This window comes from Equus quagga, unplaced genomic scaffold (genome assembly GCF_021613505.1).
Source record: "Equus quagga isolate Etosha38 unplaced genomic scaffold, UCLA_HA_Equagga_1.0 HiC_scaffold_68_RagTag, whole genome shotgun sequence".
In the NCBI taxonomy this organism is placed as follows: Eukaryota; Metazoa; Chordata; class Mammalia; order Perissodactyla; family Equidae; genus Equus; species Equus quagga.
Genome location: NW_025794381.1, coordinates 234,016 through 247,488, shown reverse-complemented (window position 1 = coordinate 247,488; position 13,473 = coordinate 234,016). Strand labels below are relative to the sequence as shown.

Sequence of the window (13,473 nt, the reverse complement as noted above, 5' to 3'; positions counted from 1 at the left end):
GTAAATGCAGGGAATCTGAACCAGAGGTGATCCCGAAAATGTAGGTAATAGAGCACAGAGGACTTTTAGAGAAATGAAATTACTCTATATGATACTATAATAGTAGATACATGTCATTATGCATTTGTCCTAACCCGCAGAATGTAAATCAAGAGTGAACGCTAATGTAAACTATAGACTTTGAGTGATAATGATATCTCAATGTAGGTTCATCAATTGTAACAAATGTCCCACTCTGATGAGGCATGTTGCCAATGGGGGATATTATGCCTGATGGGGGCAGGGGATATATAAGAAATCTTTATACCTTCCACTTAATTTTGCTGTGAACCTAAAACTGCTCTAAAATAAAGTGTACATATTAAAAACCACAAAGGATCAGCAATTATCCCAAAAGTGCAAAATAAAAATTTTAGTATGGAAATAAAACTGTAGGTCACCTATCAATGCATAAATGTGCTGAGAATTTTTTGGCAATAGGATTTTCAATAAATTTCAATAATTCTTGAAATAAGAACCTAGCATTTTTGAGGTGGGGGTGTGTGTGTATGTGTGTTATTATAATATAAGGATTATATTGAATGGCATTATGACCAGTGTCCCAGAAATATACAAATGCTGCCTTACTGAGACTCCTTCCCCATGAAGTACTAAGGGAAGCAAATTTAATGGTAGTTGCATTTTATTAAAGGGATTCATTCATAAAGTCTTCATATAATTTTAAAATAGCAGAATTAAAGTTAATTCTAAAAATAAGAGCAAATATTTCTTTTTATCAGCCCAAAGTTAAAAGTCAGATCACCACATGACATTACCATAAACAAAGTTGGAAATCATTCTTCATGATTTTAAATTATGTTATTCTTTTTTTTTTTTTTTTTTTATTAATGTTATGATGGATTACAAGCTTGTGAAATTTCAGTTGTACATTTTTGTTAGTCATGTTGTGGGTACACCTCTTCCCCCTCCGTACCCTCCCCCCACCCCCCCCTTTTCCCTGGTAACCCCCGATCGGATCTCCTTCTCAATATACTAATTTCCACCTATGAGTGGAGTCATATAGAGTTCGTCTTTCTCTGACTGACTTATTTCGCTTAACATAATGCCCTCGAGGTCCATCCATATTGTTGTGAATGGGCCAATTTCGTCTTTTTTTATGGCTGAGTAGTATTCCATTGTGTATATATACCACATCTTCTTTATCCAATCATCAGTTTCTGGGCATGTAGGCTGGTTCCACGTCTTGGCTATTGTAAATAATGCTGCGATGAACATAGGGGTGCAACGGACTCTTGAGATATCTAAATTATGTTATTCTTAAAGAATTATTTGTTATTTGAATTATTTTAGATTGTGTGCATAAAGTATGACTTTATTAATATTTAATATCATACTATTTAAAATTTACATAATCGAAAAATCGCAAGAAATATATCAGGTTTGTAATTACTACCTACATACATGGATTTTGAAGGATTAAATGTTTTATTACAAATCAAGCATTTCACACACAGCCTGTCACATAGTAAGCAGTCAACAGGTGTTATTGTTATTTTCTGGAACCCAAACCACATCCCATAGTAAATGACATAATAGGGATGCAACAAACAAGATCCAGAATATGGGAAGTTCTACTAATCAAACAACTCCATTTCTTCAGCAAATAATTTACAAGGAATAATAGAGAACAGAGAAACTATAAATTAAAAAAAGAAGAAACATACCAACTAAGTGCTAGCTTTGTTTGGATTTGTATTCAAACAAAACAAGTGTTAAAAAAAAATTGTCAGGCCAGCCCTGAGGCCAAGTAGTTAAGTTCATGCACTCTGCTTCCCAGGCCCAGGGTTTCGAGGGTTCAGATCCTGGGCGTGGACCTAGCACCACTCATCAAGCCATGCTGAAGTGGTATCCCACATAGCACAACAAGAAGGGCCTATAACCAGAATATACAACTATGTACTGGGGGGATTTGGGAAGAAGAAGAAGAAAAACAGAAGATTGGAAGCAGATGTTAGCTCAGATGCCAAGCTTTAAAAAAAAAACAAAACTTGTGAGACAATCAGAAAAATTGAACACTGTATTAAGGAATTATTTATCTAATTTTAGGTGTGGTAATGACCTTAAGGAATTATTTATCTAATTTTAGGTGTGGTAATGACCTTATTGTTTTGTTTCTAAAAGATCATTATGTTTACATATAAATAATTTATGAATGGAATTATATGATGGCTGAGATTATCTTCAAAATAAACCAGTGTGCATGTAAGATTAAGTAGATAGGTTTACAAAACTGCCCATGAATTGATAACTGTTAAAGCTGGACTGTTGATATATGGTACTATTCTCTCTACTACTGTATATAGTTGAAATTTTCCATAATACAAAGTTAAAAAAAAAAGTATTCCAGAAAAGCCAAAAAATTAGGCAGAGAAGCATTCCATTTGAAGTTATGTTGGTTTTTTGAAGTTTTCCTCATTTTTATCACACTTAGGAAACCCTTAGTAACCAAATACTGCTCCAGACTACAGGAACCTCTCAGAAATGCAACCCTAAAGAATATGTATGCAACAAGGAATAAAAGCAAAGGAAAGCAAAGAAATGCTCCTTTTATTATAGGCTAGGCTAAGCCCAAAACTTTGTTAATATATTCAATAATTCAATCAATAATTGGTAATAACTACCAATGTTGTGATACATGTCATACTATGCTCTGAGTATATTTTAAAAATGTGAAAACAGATACATTCATTGTGTTCAAAGAATTTACACTCCAGTGGAAGGAAGTATACACATATGAGAAAATTACACAAACATATAATTACAAACTCTGAAGGATTTATAAAGGAAAAGAACAAGGTAACATAAGAGAGTATTGCACAGAAACCTGGTATAATTTAAGAGTTTAGAGGAGACATGAAGAAATGTATCTTGAGAGGAAATAAGAAATATATCTTGAGAGAAAATCTTGCAATACAGAAGAAACAAAAGACGAGAATAAAATGAAATTTATCACAGAGAAACTTCACGTAAGAACAAGCAAGTTATTTAAAGTCTTTCTAATTAGAATTCTTAGAAGTGAAAAGATATTGCATCTATAAAAGTAATAATGGGGGCTCAAAAACTGGGAAAATTTAGTAGAAAGATTGGAAAATTAAATCAGGAAAATCTCCCTGAAATTAAAAAAGAAGACAAAGAAATATAATATATGGTAGAAAAGATAAGACATAGAAAACAGACCCAGGAAGTCAACATCAAGTAACAGAGCTAGAGAGAGAAACAGAAAAAATGAAGGGGGAAAATTATCAAAACAAATAGTAAGGGAAAATTTTCAAGATAGAAAGGACCTAATTATTTACATAGAATGGGGGCTGTCAGATGTTTAGCAAAATTAATGAAAAAAGACTCTTCCCTAAATACATCATTTTAAAACTTTCAGAACCTCAAGGGTTAAAGGAAGATCATAAAATATCCTACTGTGGAAACAAAAGAAAACAAACTGACAACAAACAAAAAATCAGACTATCAGAATTTGTATTATTAAGACAATGAAAAAGATCTGGAAATTCTAAAGGAAAACTATTTTCTGTTAATAAATGTGTATCTTTTCAAAATCACAATCCGGCATAAAGAAAGAATAAAAATACTGTTACACATGGAAGGATATAAAATTTACCTACCACACATAGTGTTGGACGTTGGTTAAGACGTTAGACGTTGATTAAGAATATGACTTAACAAAGTGAGGTTGTCATTCAGGCAATAGGAAGGCAAGGAATCCAAGAAACAGTGGATTCAACCCAGGATGCCACTGAAAAGACATCCAACTAGATAGCGAGCCTAAAATGCTTGACTACGTAAGTGATATTTATAAAATGACAACAACTTTTGTTCAGCTTTTAGAATTAAGCTATAAGCAAAGCCCAAAGACAATTATTATTATAGTAGAATATCAATATTTTCAGATTTGACAATATAAAAAAAAGTGCAGATATGAAGGGTAAAGGAGAGGGGAAAGAAAAGGTAGTGATGCCGATACCTTCATCTTCCAAGCAGGGGATAGGAGACATTGCCATACTTAAGGGAGAAAGACACTAAAATAAATATGTATTAATTACAATAGGAACTGAAAGAAGAATTATGTAAGATGACTCATGAATTAAAGCAGGATTTTAGAAGTTGGGCTGTTACACAGTCACAAAACAGTCCTCAGCCTGATGCCCAGGAAGTTCTGAAACTGCAAAAGCCCTTGAGAGTTGGCCAAAGTTAGGGCGGAGTTCAGCACCTCTATATCCCCACACTGAAGACACTAGAGGCGAGTTCCTCTAGGAAGTGGGGTGAAATTGGGTGAGACAGCTCTCCTCACCTGAGGTAATTCCAGAGGAGGGCTGACAGCTGAGGGCTGTCAGCCAGCAATATTCCCAGCAACTGAGGAATATATCCTTCAGTCCTAATGGGAGGAATCCAGGTGGATCAACAGAGCATCCCCTATAGAAGCATGTTCTAGTCACTGGGAATATATACATTTTCAGGTGAAAGAAAACAAACAGACAAATAACTGTTTTTAAAAATTCATCGTCTCTTGACTTTCATTAAGTGAACTGACTCACCCTTTTAACTTGGGAACTCTCTTCCTTCAGTCAAACATAATAAGTCAGGAAGGGCAAGGTTATGCTGTAGTGAGATCTTAACCTGTAGTAAAAATTAAATCTCAGTGGTTTAGCTCAATAAAGGGGACTCAGTTCCGCAGTCATTCAAGGCACTCAGGTTATGGAGTTTCCAACATCTTGTACACCATCACCTCAACAATGGCTTCCAGGCCTGCGATAGGAAGGGGAAGACAAAACTGACAGAGTTTACACCCACTTTTAAGTTCCATTGGCTGGTACTATTCACATGACTAACCTAAGTGCAGGAGGCTGGGAAATGTATAGAAGTTTATGGAATATTGGTGAGCTGATATAATTGAAGGTACGACCAAATGCTCATGACTAGTAAGTAGGTTGTTCTCTAGTACACCTATATGCTTTTCTCCAAACTATATGGCTACTAAGACTCAGGTCTTTTTGTTAGCAAACTTGTTTATATGGGATGTACTTTTTATTTTAAATAAATATTAATTAAAGATTACATTACTTGGGCCGGCCCAGTGGCGCAGTGGTTAAGTGCACACATTCCGCTTCGGTGGCCCAGAGTTTGCTGGTTTGGAACCCGGGTGTGGACATGGTACCGCTTGGCACGCTGTGTTGTAGTAGGTGTCCCACATATAAAGTAGAGGAAGATGGGCACGGATGTTAGCTCAGGGCTAATCTTCCTCAAAAAAAAAAAAAAGATTACATTACTCAATGAAATCTGGGTGAAAAAAATAGTTGTTTCTATGAAATTGTCACTGGAAGGAAGAAGATTTTGACCCTCTCATCAAGAAGAAATCTTCCAGCATGGAGCCAGTGTGACAATGTGAACTGTAAGAATGTCCCAGAATATAGTCTACCACTCACCATTATAATAGGGCTTAAGTTTCAACTAGAAAAATCAGATCTCAATATCTCCCTAAAGTCTGAGTCTGGTTCAGTCTCTAGCGCTGCCTCTTGCCTTTGCAGGGTCAAAAGCAAAGAGCTACATATAGAGACCAAGGGTGCCCAGCACAAGTCCTCCCCATTTCTCCAAGAGCATCACTCTGTCTTGATTCCTATGGTGAATGACAATGCCCACCCAGACGAAGATGACAAAACAAGCACAAAACCTTGGAACACTCAGCATCTTATTCTGGGCAAATTCAGACTATGACCTCGGGGCGCAGAATCCTGAGTGTCCCTGTCTGATGACCTTCAGTACGACCTGGAGTACAGGAGATGAAGCTCACAAGGAAGCCTAATTCTCCATTCTGACCTCATCCAGGAGAGGGAAGGACCTGCCACTGGCTCCACAGGTCTAATGGGTGAGTGAGAGAGTAGTTAGGAGGGGATGCCTGCTCCTCAGGGCCATGGCCCTCCATAACCTCAGAGATAAGCTCCCAACCACCTGTCTTAATGACAAAACCCAGAGAATGAGATGGAGACCAGCTTTCAGGACTAGGTCCATGTCTAAGTAGCCACAGTGGGTAGTGCCCCACCACCCAACACCTGGGAAGAGAATGTTACCAGAAATCAACAGGTCATTATGGTCACAGACAAGGGGAGCTCTCTCCTCTGGGAATTCCAGCTCAGCAGTGCCATCAGGTGACCGAAGACAAGGGATAGGATGAATGTAAGCTGGCACCCCCCAAAGGAGGGACCCTAGAACCAGAGGGAACTCTGCCATTTGTCTTTTGGGGTCTACAAGCAACAAACTGCCCCTTACAACACCCCACTGTGAGGGGGCTCAGGAGGCTGGGGGTGCTTCACATAGCACGTGTAGACATCTCCATGCTAGGAAGTCATTTCTGGCCACACAAGGATCTGGAAAATCCAGTCCCTGTTCCTAATAAAAGTGTGATGGGCACAATGCTGCTGTCTGCACCGCGTGTACAGGATGATGTTTTTGAGAGGTGTGCATGTTTACCAGGCTTGACCAATCAGAATGTTTCCTAAAATGACTAAAACTCTGGTAGACAGTCTAGACACACACAAGAGACATGCACACACACACCACAGAAATAGAGATGAGATAAAATGTGAGGCGATGAGAAAGAATGATGCAGAAAATAGAAATGCAAAAAGAAACACAGAGATAAAAGGATGCAGTAAACATTAACAAAGGCGAGAGAAGATGACAAGAATGCATTGACAGAGACAAAGACGCAGAGAGACACAGTGAAAGAAGTATACATGGACCAAGAGAGACACAGAGAAAGAGAGAAAGGTACACAGACAGAGATATAACAGAAAGAGAAGAGAGAGATGAAGATCTCATTGACTATCTGGATCTAGTCACTTCTGAAATCAATTTGACCCCAGTCTTCCTTATAAGATGAACAAAATAAATTTGTGTTGGATTTCTATCATTTAAAATAAAAAACAAAATACTTTCTCAAAAACAAAAATTGATCTCTATCAATGTGACTTGCAAGGATATATTTGAAACATCAGTGACCAAGGGTCACTATATTGGTCTGCAAACAATCCCACCATGCTTACTTACACAACACTCACCAAACTAGAGGAGAGGCCGGCACATCCTAAGGCCACTGCACTAAACGTCAGTACTAAAGAACCATGAAGGATATGACGATTGAATTGATTTTCTATCTCCTTTGCCCACACTTACATGGCACCCCAAGATGCTTCTTGTCTCCTTTCAAGGAAAACCCCTCCTTCTGGCCCCACGTTGGCTGGGTCTCCTCAAAATATGTTCCTTCATTCTACAGTGGTTTCCTACCTCTGCTCATTTAAGAAGGTTCAGGACACAGATAACTCATAATCATGTTTAATAATGATAAAAGCTCTATAGTCAGGTAAGTGGTTTCAATGTGCTTCTCTTGAACAGTCTGTGGAGCGAGAATGGAAACAGAAGAATCCCTTCGGATCTGAGTAGAGGCGGCCGGCAGCACACAGGCAGAGGCTCTGGGATCAGCGCAGGGAGCAGCATCGCAGTCAGACCCTCAGGGTGGGAATATGAGGTGACCAGGTGACTTTGTCAGAGTGACATTTGGACTCTGATCTCAGAGGGAGACAGGCTGACAGGCAGCCAGGGATTCTGAGCAAGGAAAAGCAGGCATTACAGAAGAATGAAGACCAGTTCCAAAGTATCCTCAGGAGTCAGCGCAGGAGCCCTACATAAGACAGAGTGATCAACAGAGAGCATCCTGAGGGACGTGCCCTCTCCCCTCCTCTCAGGACCCCTGCAGCATGAGAGAGAGAAAGCTGAGGTCCAGGGCATATCATCATCACTTTCTCCAATAACTGTGTAAAGGTGAAATCAGCTAAAGAGGACAGGGCACTTCCGTTCCACGCATATGTGTATGATGTGGGGGAGCAGCTGTTATCCTTCTGGGGAATATGAGGATTCACAGTTTTTAGTAAATTAGATGATAAATCACTTTCTTTCCATCACTAATAGCCTCTTTCACTCATTTATAAATGCACAGAGGCAGTAGCCACCAAAATGTGGTACAAAGTGGGCATGATCCTGGTGTCTAACACCAAAGACGTGGATCTGGCTCCAAGTTTCACAGAAAGATGCCACCAAAGTCATGGCCTGATTCTGGCGAAGAACCTCGGGAGCTTCCTACAGAAACTGGGCAAACTTCTTCCCCAATCTTGATCCCTGTAGCAGGGAACAGGCCATGAATCAAGACCATTGTGCCCAGGTACACTCACCTCAGCCCTTCCCTCTTTCACCTGTCCCTACGCCCCCACTGAATCCAAGTAGAAATAGTACCTGCTGGTGGAGGCTCACGAGGTCCTACGAAAGGAAGTTATACAGAGAAAGGTCCCATTACACAAACAGCCAGTCCCTCACTCACCCCAAAGGGAAATGAGACATATAACTTCATTAGAAATTTATTTCCCCCCTGCCAATCCGCCTCAAGGCCCTCACCGCCCTAAGGTAAAATCCCCCAAAATGAATGAAACTGTCACTAGAAGGAAGGGAAGCCCATGCTCTGACTCTCTCAATGGAAGAAGATTTTGGAAAGGAGCTAGCAAAGCATGATGAACTGGGAGGAATTGCTAGAAAAACTCCACCAGTCACCTCTGTGGTGGGGCTACCTTTCAACCAGTAAATTCAAGTTCCAGTGTCTCCCCCTGGGTTGTTCCTTCCCCTCCCACCACCAGTGGTACCTTCTTTCTTTCAAGGTCAGGAGGAGGAGGTCTCCCTGAACATCTAGAAACAGAGGCCGCCTGACCAGAGGGTCTCAGTCACAGCTCATTTTCCTCCTTTCCCCACAGCGCCTTACCCTTCTGGCTCCTGTGACGGATGATAAGGCCCAGCCCGAGGAAGATCAGCCCCAGCACGAAGCCCCCGACGCCACTCAGCATCTTGCTCTGGGCAGATTCAGACTGCGCCCCTGGGGAGCACAGCCTGAGTGTCAGTGTCTGTCCTCCCACCCCACAGGGTTCCTTGGGGAGGCCCGAAGTCCAGTCTGAGGTACAGGAGACAGAGGTGCCAGTAGAACCTATTTCTCTATTCTGACCACTTGTTGGGGAGGGATCCACCAATAGATCCTTGGACACAGTGGGTGGGTAAGAGAAAGGGTGGAAGCGGATCCCTGCTCCTCAAAACAAATCCTTAACCTTAGACCCTAAGACCTCATTCACCAGCTATAATAGTCAATCCTAAGACTTTATTCACCAGCTATAATAGTCAATCCTTCAGAGCTATCAGGGCTGGGGTCTGGGGCCATGGTATTTTAAGTGACCTCCCTAGTATCCAGAAAGGCAAAGCAATGAGATCAGGATTCTTCTGATTCCCTTGCTATGGGACAAGAGGCGCTCTAGTTTCCTGTGATTTTCAGGTCAGTAGTGACATCGGGGATAAGGGATGATGGGAGGGGCCAGAGGAAGCTCTGCTTGCCCTGTCTTGTGGGGCCCACAGTGAAAGGAAACCAAATGCCCCTTACGCCACTCCACTGTGATGGGGCTCTGGAGGCTGGGGTGCTCCACGTGGCAGGTGTAGACATCTCCACGCTGTGGAGTCATTTCCAGCATCACGAGGATCTGGAAGGTCCAATCCCCGTTCCTAATAAGGGGGGTGGACACAACACCGGCTGTCTCCTCCTGGTCATTCCGGAACCACCGAACTTTGACCTGTCCTGGATAGAAATCTGTCACCGAGCAGACCAGCAGGTTGTGGTGGTTTAGAGCCTCTGTCCTGGATGGGGAGATGGTCACTGTAGGTTCCACTGAGGGGGATAACAGGGAAAGACATCGTGAGATATGAGACCACACAAGTCTCCCCATGGGGAGAGCCCTCCTTGGCACCAGGGTGGAAAGATCCTTGGACTCCAAGTCTTAGATTAGGACCCGAGCTTGGCCACTTTATTAGCTTGAATAAACACGCTCGTCAGTTTACTTTCCAGTCTCAAGCGATAATAGTAATCATCCGATGGGAGTTATTTTGTTGATACTAATTGATAAAAATGAAGCACTTTAAAATTATAAATTGCTATGTTACACAGGTCACTATTCATAAAATTTAAAAAAATAAGAATAATAAACCTGGATTTCTTTTCCCCCACACCTATTGATATAGAAAGTGGTCATGCTAATCCCTAACACACAAGGCAGTTGTGAAATTAAATGGCAAAATATAGATGGTGTTTGGTAAGGTAATTGTCAAGAAACAGGTGCTCATTAAACGGCTATAATTAACTTTCAAAATGTCTACTCCTGAAGCAGACGGTGATACTGGGGGGAAGGGGCAGGGGGAGGGAGGACAGGCAAGGTTTAGGCCAAAAGAAACCTGAAACAATTTTTATTCAATAATTTAATAGCATTAATTTATTTACTCCAAAACTTCAGCTCTTTCTATTGTGCCATTTGCTGAGCTTTACTAAGAAATTAAATTTCTGTCTTATGACACCATTCAAGTGTTGTTTTTATTTTTCGCAAACATTTTTTTCCTCAAACTTTGCATTCACAAATTCTAAATTAAGATCCAAGTCACAAAGTTTACTTTAAAGCGTTAAGCAAAACAGTAAAGGATAATTAATAAAGTCAGTTTGTAAGTCTCTATGTACCACTCTGTTTTCTCTCAAGCCTAAGTCGATGGGCAGTAGAGTATATTTATTCATTAATTTAACAAAAGTTCATTGAACTCTTACTGCGTGCCAGTCAGTGTCAGGTACCAGGCATAAAACGATAATTAAGACAGGCCCTTGCCTGAAAGAGGTCCAGTTCTAGTGACTGCTATTTAAGATAACAGGATTAAGATGATAATCAAATCAAATTTGGTTTCAAATCAAACCAAAAAGTCAAAATATATTATTTTATGACCATAATATATTACCACATGTGCAGGGTGCTCTGCACGCACTTGTGGAGCAGCTCTAACCCCACACGACTGAGCCTGTTAAGCTTGAAGGAAGCAACACACCCGCCTCAGGCGCCAGGCAGGGATGCGCAGAATTAGCAGAAAGAAGAGCAGAGGGAGCGCGGCCACACCTGGGAGGCCTGGAGCGCCTTTGCGGGGAATGTTTCAGGGCTGTCGACTTCCACGCGCCTACACTGCCCTCAGTCCTCGCCCCTCCGTCGCAGGACGCACCCCGCCTCCTCGTCCCCTCCGTGGGCCCTGGGGCTCGGGTCCGAGAGGCCGCCCTTCCCTGCCCGCTCAGTCCGGCCCGATCCCGCCGCCCTCCCCCCGCGGAGACTCGGCCTCGCCCAGTGTGGGCCCCGCGGAGGGCGGGCGGCCGGCGCTTACCTCGGCGCTGCAAGGTTGTGCGGACCTCCAACTGGTAGTTGTGTCTGCATACGGTGTCCACCGCAGTCCGCGCGTCATCCAGGACGTCCTTCTGCCCGTTCCAGTACTCGGCGTGCGGCCGACCCAGCTCGGTCACCGCCCGGTACTCCCCCACGTCGCTGTCGAAGCGCACGAACTCCTCCTGGTTGTAGATGAATCTCTCCATACTGTGCACCCGCTCCGTCCCGTTGATGAAGTAGCACTGAAACTTAAACTGGATCACGAAATCCTCTGCGGGGAATCACCGCCCGTCAGTCCAACGCAGCAGCCGCCGTGCCTGACGGACATTCTGGGTCGTGGCCGGTTGTGCTGGAAAAACCTGAAACCTGGCCACGACATCGGGTTCCCGCCCAACCCGGATCCTCAGGCAGCTCTTCCCCAGGCCTGCACACAGTCACCCCCGCCCACCCCCAGCCCCAGGGCTTCCGGGATTGTCTTCATATAAGGAAAGAAGAGCCCTGTCTCTAAGGGCTATCCTGAGCTTCTGGATCCCTGCATGAGCCTGAGAACTGAGTAGAGAGGGCAGTCACGGTGATTTTACATTCATCTCTATAATTAGAGGAATCAGGACGTTCTCACATGAAATCCCATTTTCCATAGAACTCCTGGGAACCCCAGAGACAAAAGAGTATCCACATAAGCAGGAGAGTTCAAGGGAAGGACGAGAAAGGTCTAGAATTAAGCTTGTCCTCCTACTGACAAGCATATTCTCTTGGTCCCTGGCAAAGTGCCTTCATCCCCATACCGGGTTTACTCTGAGTTTCTGCCACCCTCACCCCACCGCAGGGTGAGGCTCTCTCACTCCTGTTAAGAAGGGACTCTCACCTCCAGAGTCCTAGAAAGGAACATTTTATTCATGGAAACAGCACAGGCTTTCGAATTAGATAAATTCCAGTTAAACTGTGCCAATTACCAGTTTGGGCAGATTACTTAGATTATCTATATCGTAAGTATAATTGTATAAAAGGAGGTCATAATACCTACACATGGGGTGTTAGGAAGATTGAGAGAGAATTTACACAAAGATACTAATCCTGTGTCTGAAATGGTTTCTCAATACATATTATTTCCCTTCTTTACAAACTCCTTTCTCCTAAATTTAGTCCATCATCAACTCAAGTCTCTGAATGCCACTCAAATTAGTTTGACTGTAAATCTGTGAAACTTATGGTTAAGAGTCCTTTTCTGTGGTCACCCAGTCAGTTTCACTCAAATACCAAGAGTTTGTGTCTGCAAGCTATCCATTCTCCAGAGTTAGGACTGTAGAGTACTTTTCCTTAAATATGAGACTACAGAAACCACTGCTGCCCTCCATTTTCCCAACCCAGAATCCCATAGTATTTAGTCCAGACAAAGTCTGGGGGAACCTTGAAATGACAAATTCTGCTGTCTCTTCTTTGGAGATGTTCTTATCTTCAAAAATAACCCCATGCCCACTTTGTCCTGGCACTGGTGGTAGATGCACACTTTGTCTCCTCCCCATTATAACATCCCCAGGCTTGAGCCCATGAGATGGGAATTGTCCTCACCTGGTCATTAGAAGGTGGAAATGAGAATGTAACATGGCTCTCTTTTCCAAAGGGAGGGAAAGTGTGATAAAAGACTGTATCCTGAGATTATAGAGTTCACCACCCCAGCCCAAGGTCCTTCAGAGCCTGTTCCCCAGAGTGATGGGTCTGGAGAGCAGCTGCCCTGCACTCACATGGAGAGTCTCTGCCCTCAGCCACTGGGGTGCTCAGCACCACCAGCATCACCATCGCAGCTGCTGTCCAAAGGCCTCTGGGGATCTGCAGAGCCATCTTCCCAGACGTAATGGAGAATAGAGGAAGATGTAATGGTGGTCAACACAGCTTGCACCTGGTGGATCTGATGTACTCACTTCAGTGAATAAAGACCTGTGAGAACTTCAATGCAGGATAGGATTGGAGAGCCCTAGGAAAGGAACCAATCAGCACTGGAGCTGAAGGACCTCATCTGTCTCTGGGCAGACATTTTTTATGAATGTTCTCAGTCCACTGCCTGGCGCTGTGTCTTCATCAAGTTGTGCTGGATGAACATTTGAGGTGAAGATTTTCTCTCAGCTATAGAAGGTCTGAAGGT

At 42.7% G+C, this 13,473-nt stretch overlaps 1 protein-coding gene across 1 annotated transcript; it reads right to left on the bottom strand.

Annotated features, from left to right (window-relative positions):
• Nucleotides 1-7,385: 7,385 nt before the first annotated feature.
• Nucleotides 7,386-13,249, bottom strand: LOC124232503 (HLA class II histocompatibility antigen, DQ beta 1 chain-like). The gene is made up of 6 exons (XM_046649465.1): nucleotides 13,076-13,249; nucleotides 11,335-11,604; nucleotides 9,536-9,817; nucleotides 8,873-8,983; nucleotides 8,295-8,379; nucleotides 7,386-7,747 (listed from the first exon to the last, which is right to left on the bottom strand). The coding sequence occupies exons 2-5, from the start codon at nucleotides 11,537-11,539 to the stop codon at nucleotides 8,312-8,314; spliced, it is 666 nt and encodes a 221-aa protein (XP_046505421.1). The 5' UTR covers nucleotides 11,540-11,604; nucleotides 13,076-13,249; the 3' UTR covers nucleotides 7,386-7,747; nucleotides 8,295-8,311.
• Nucleotides 13,250-13,473: the final 224 nt, after the last annotated feature.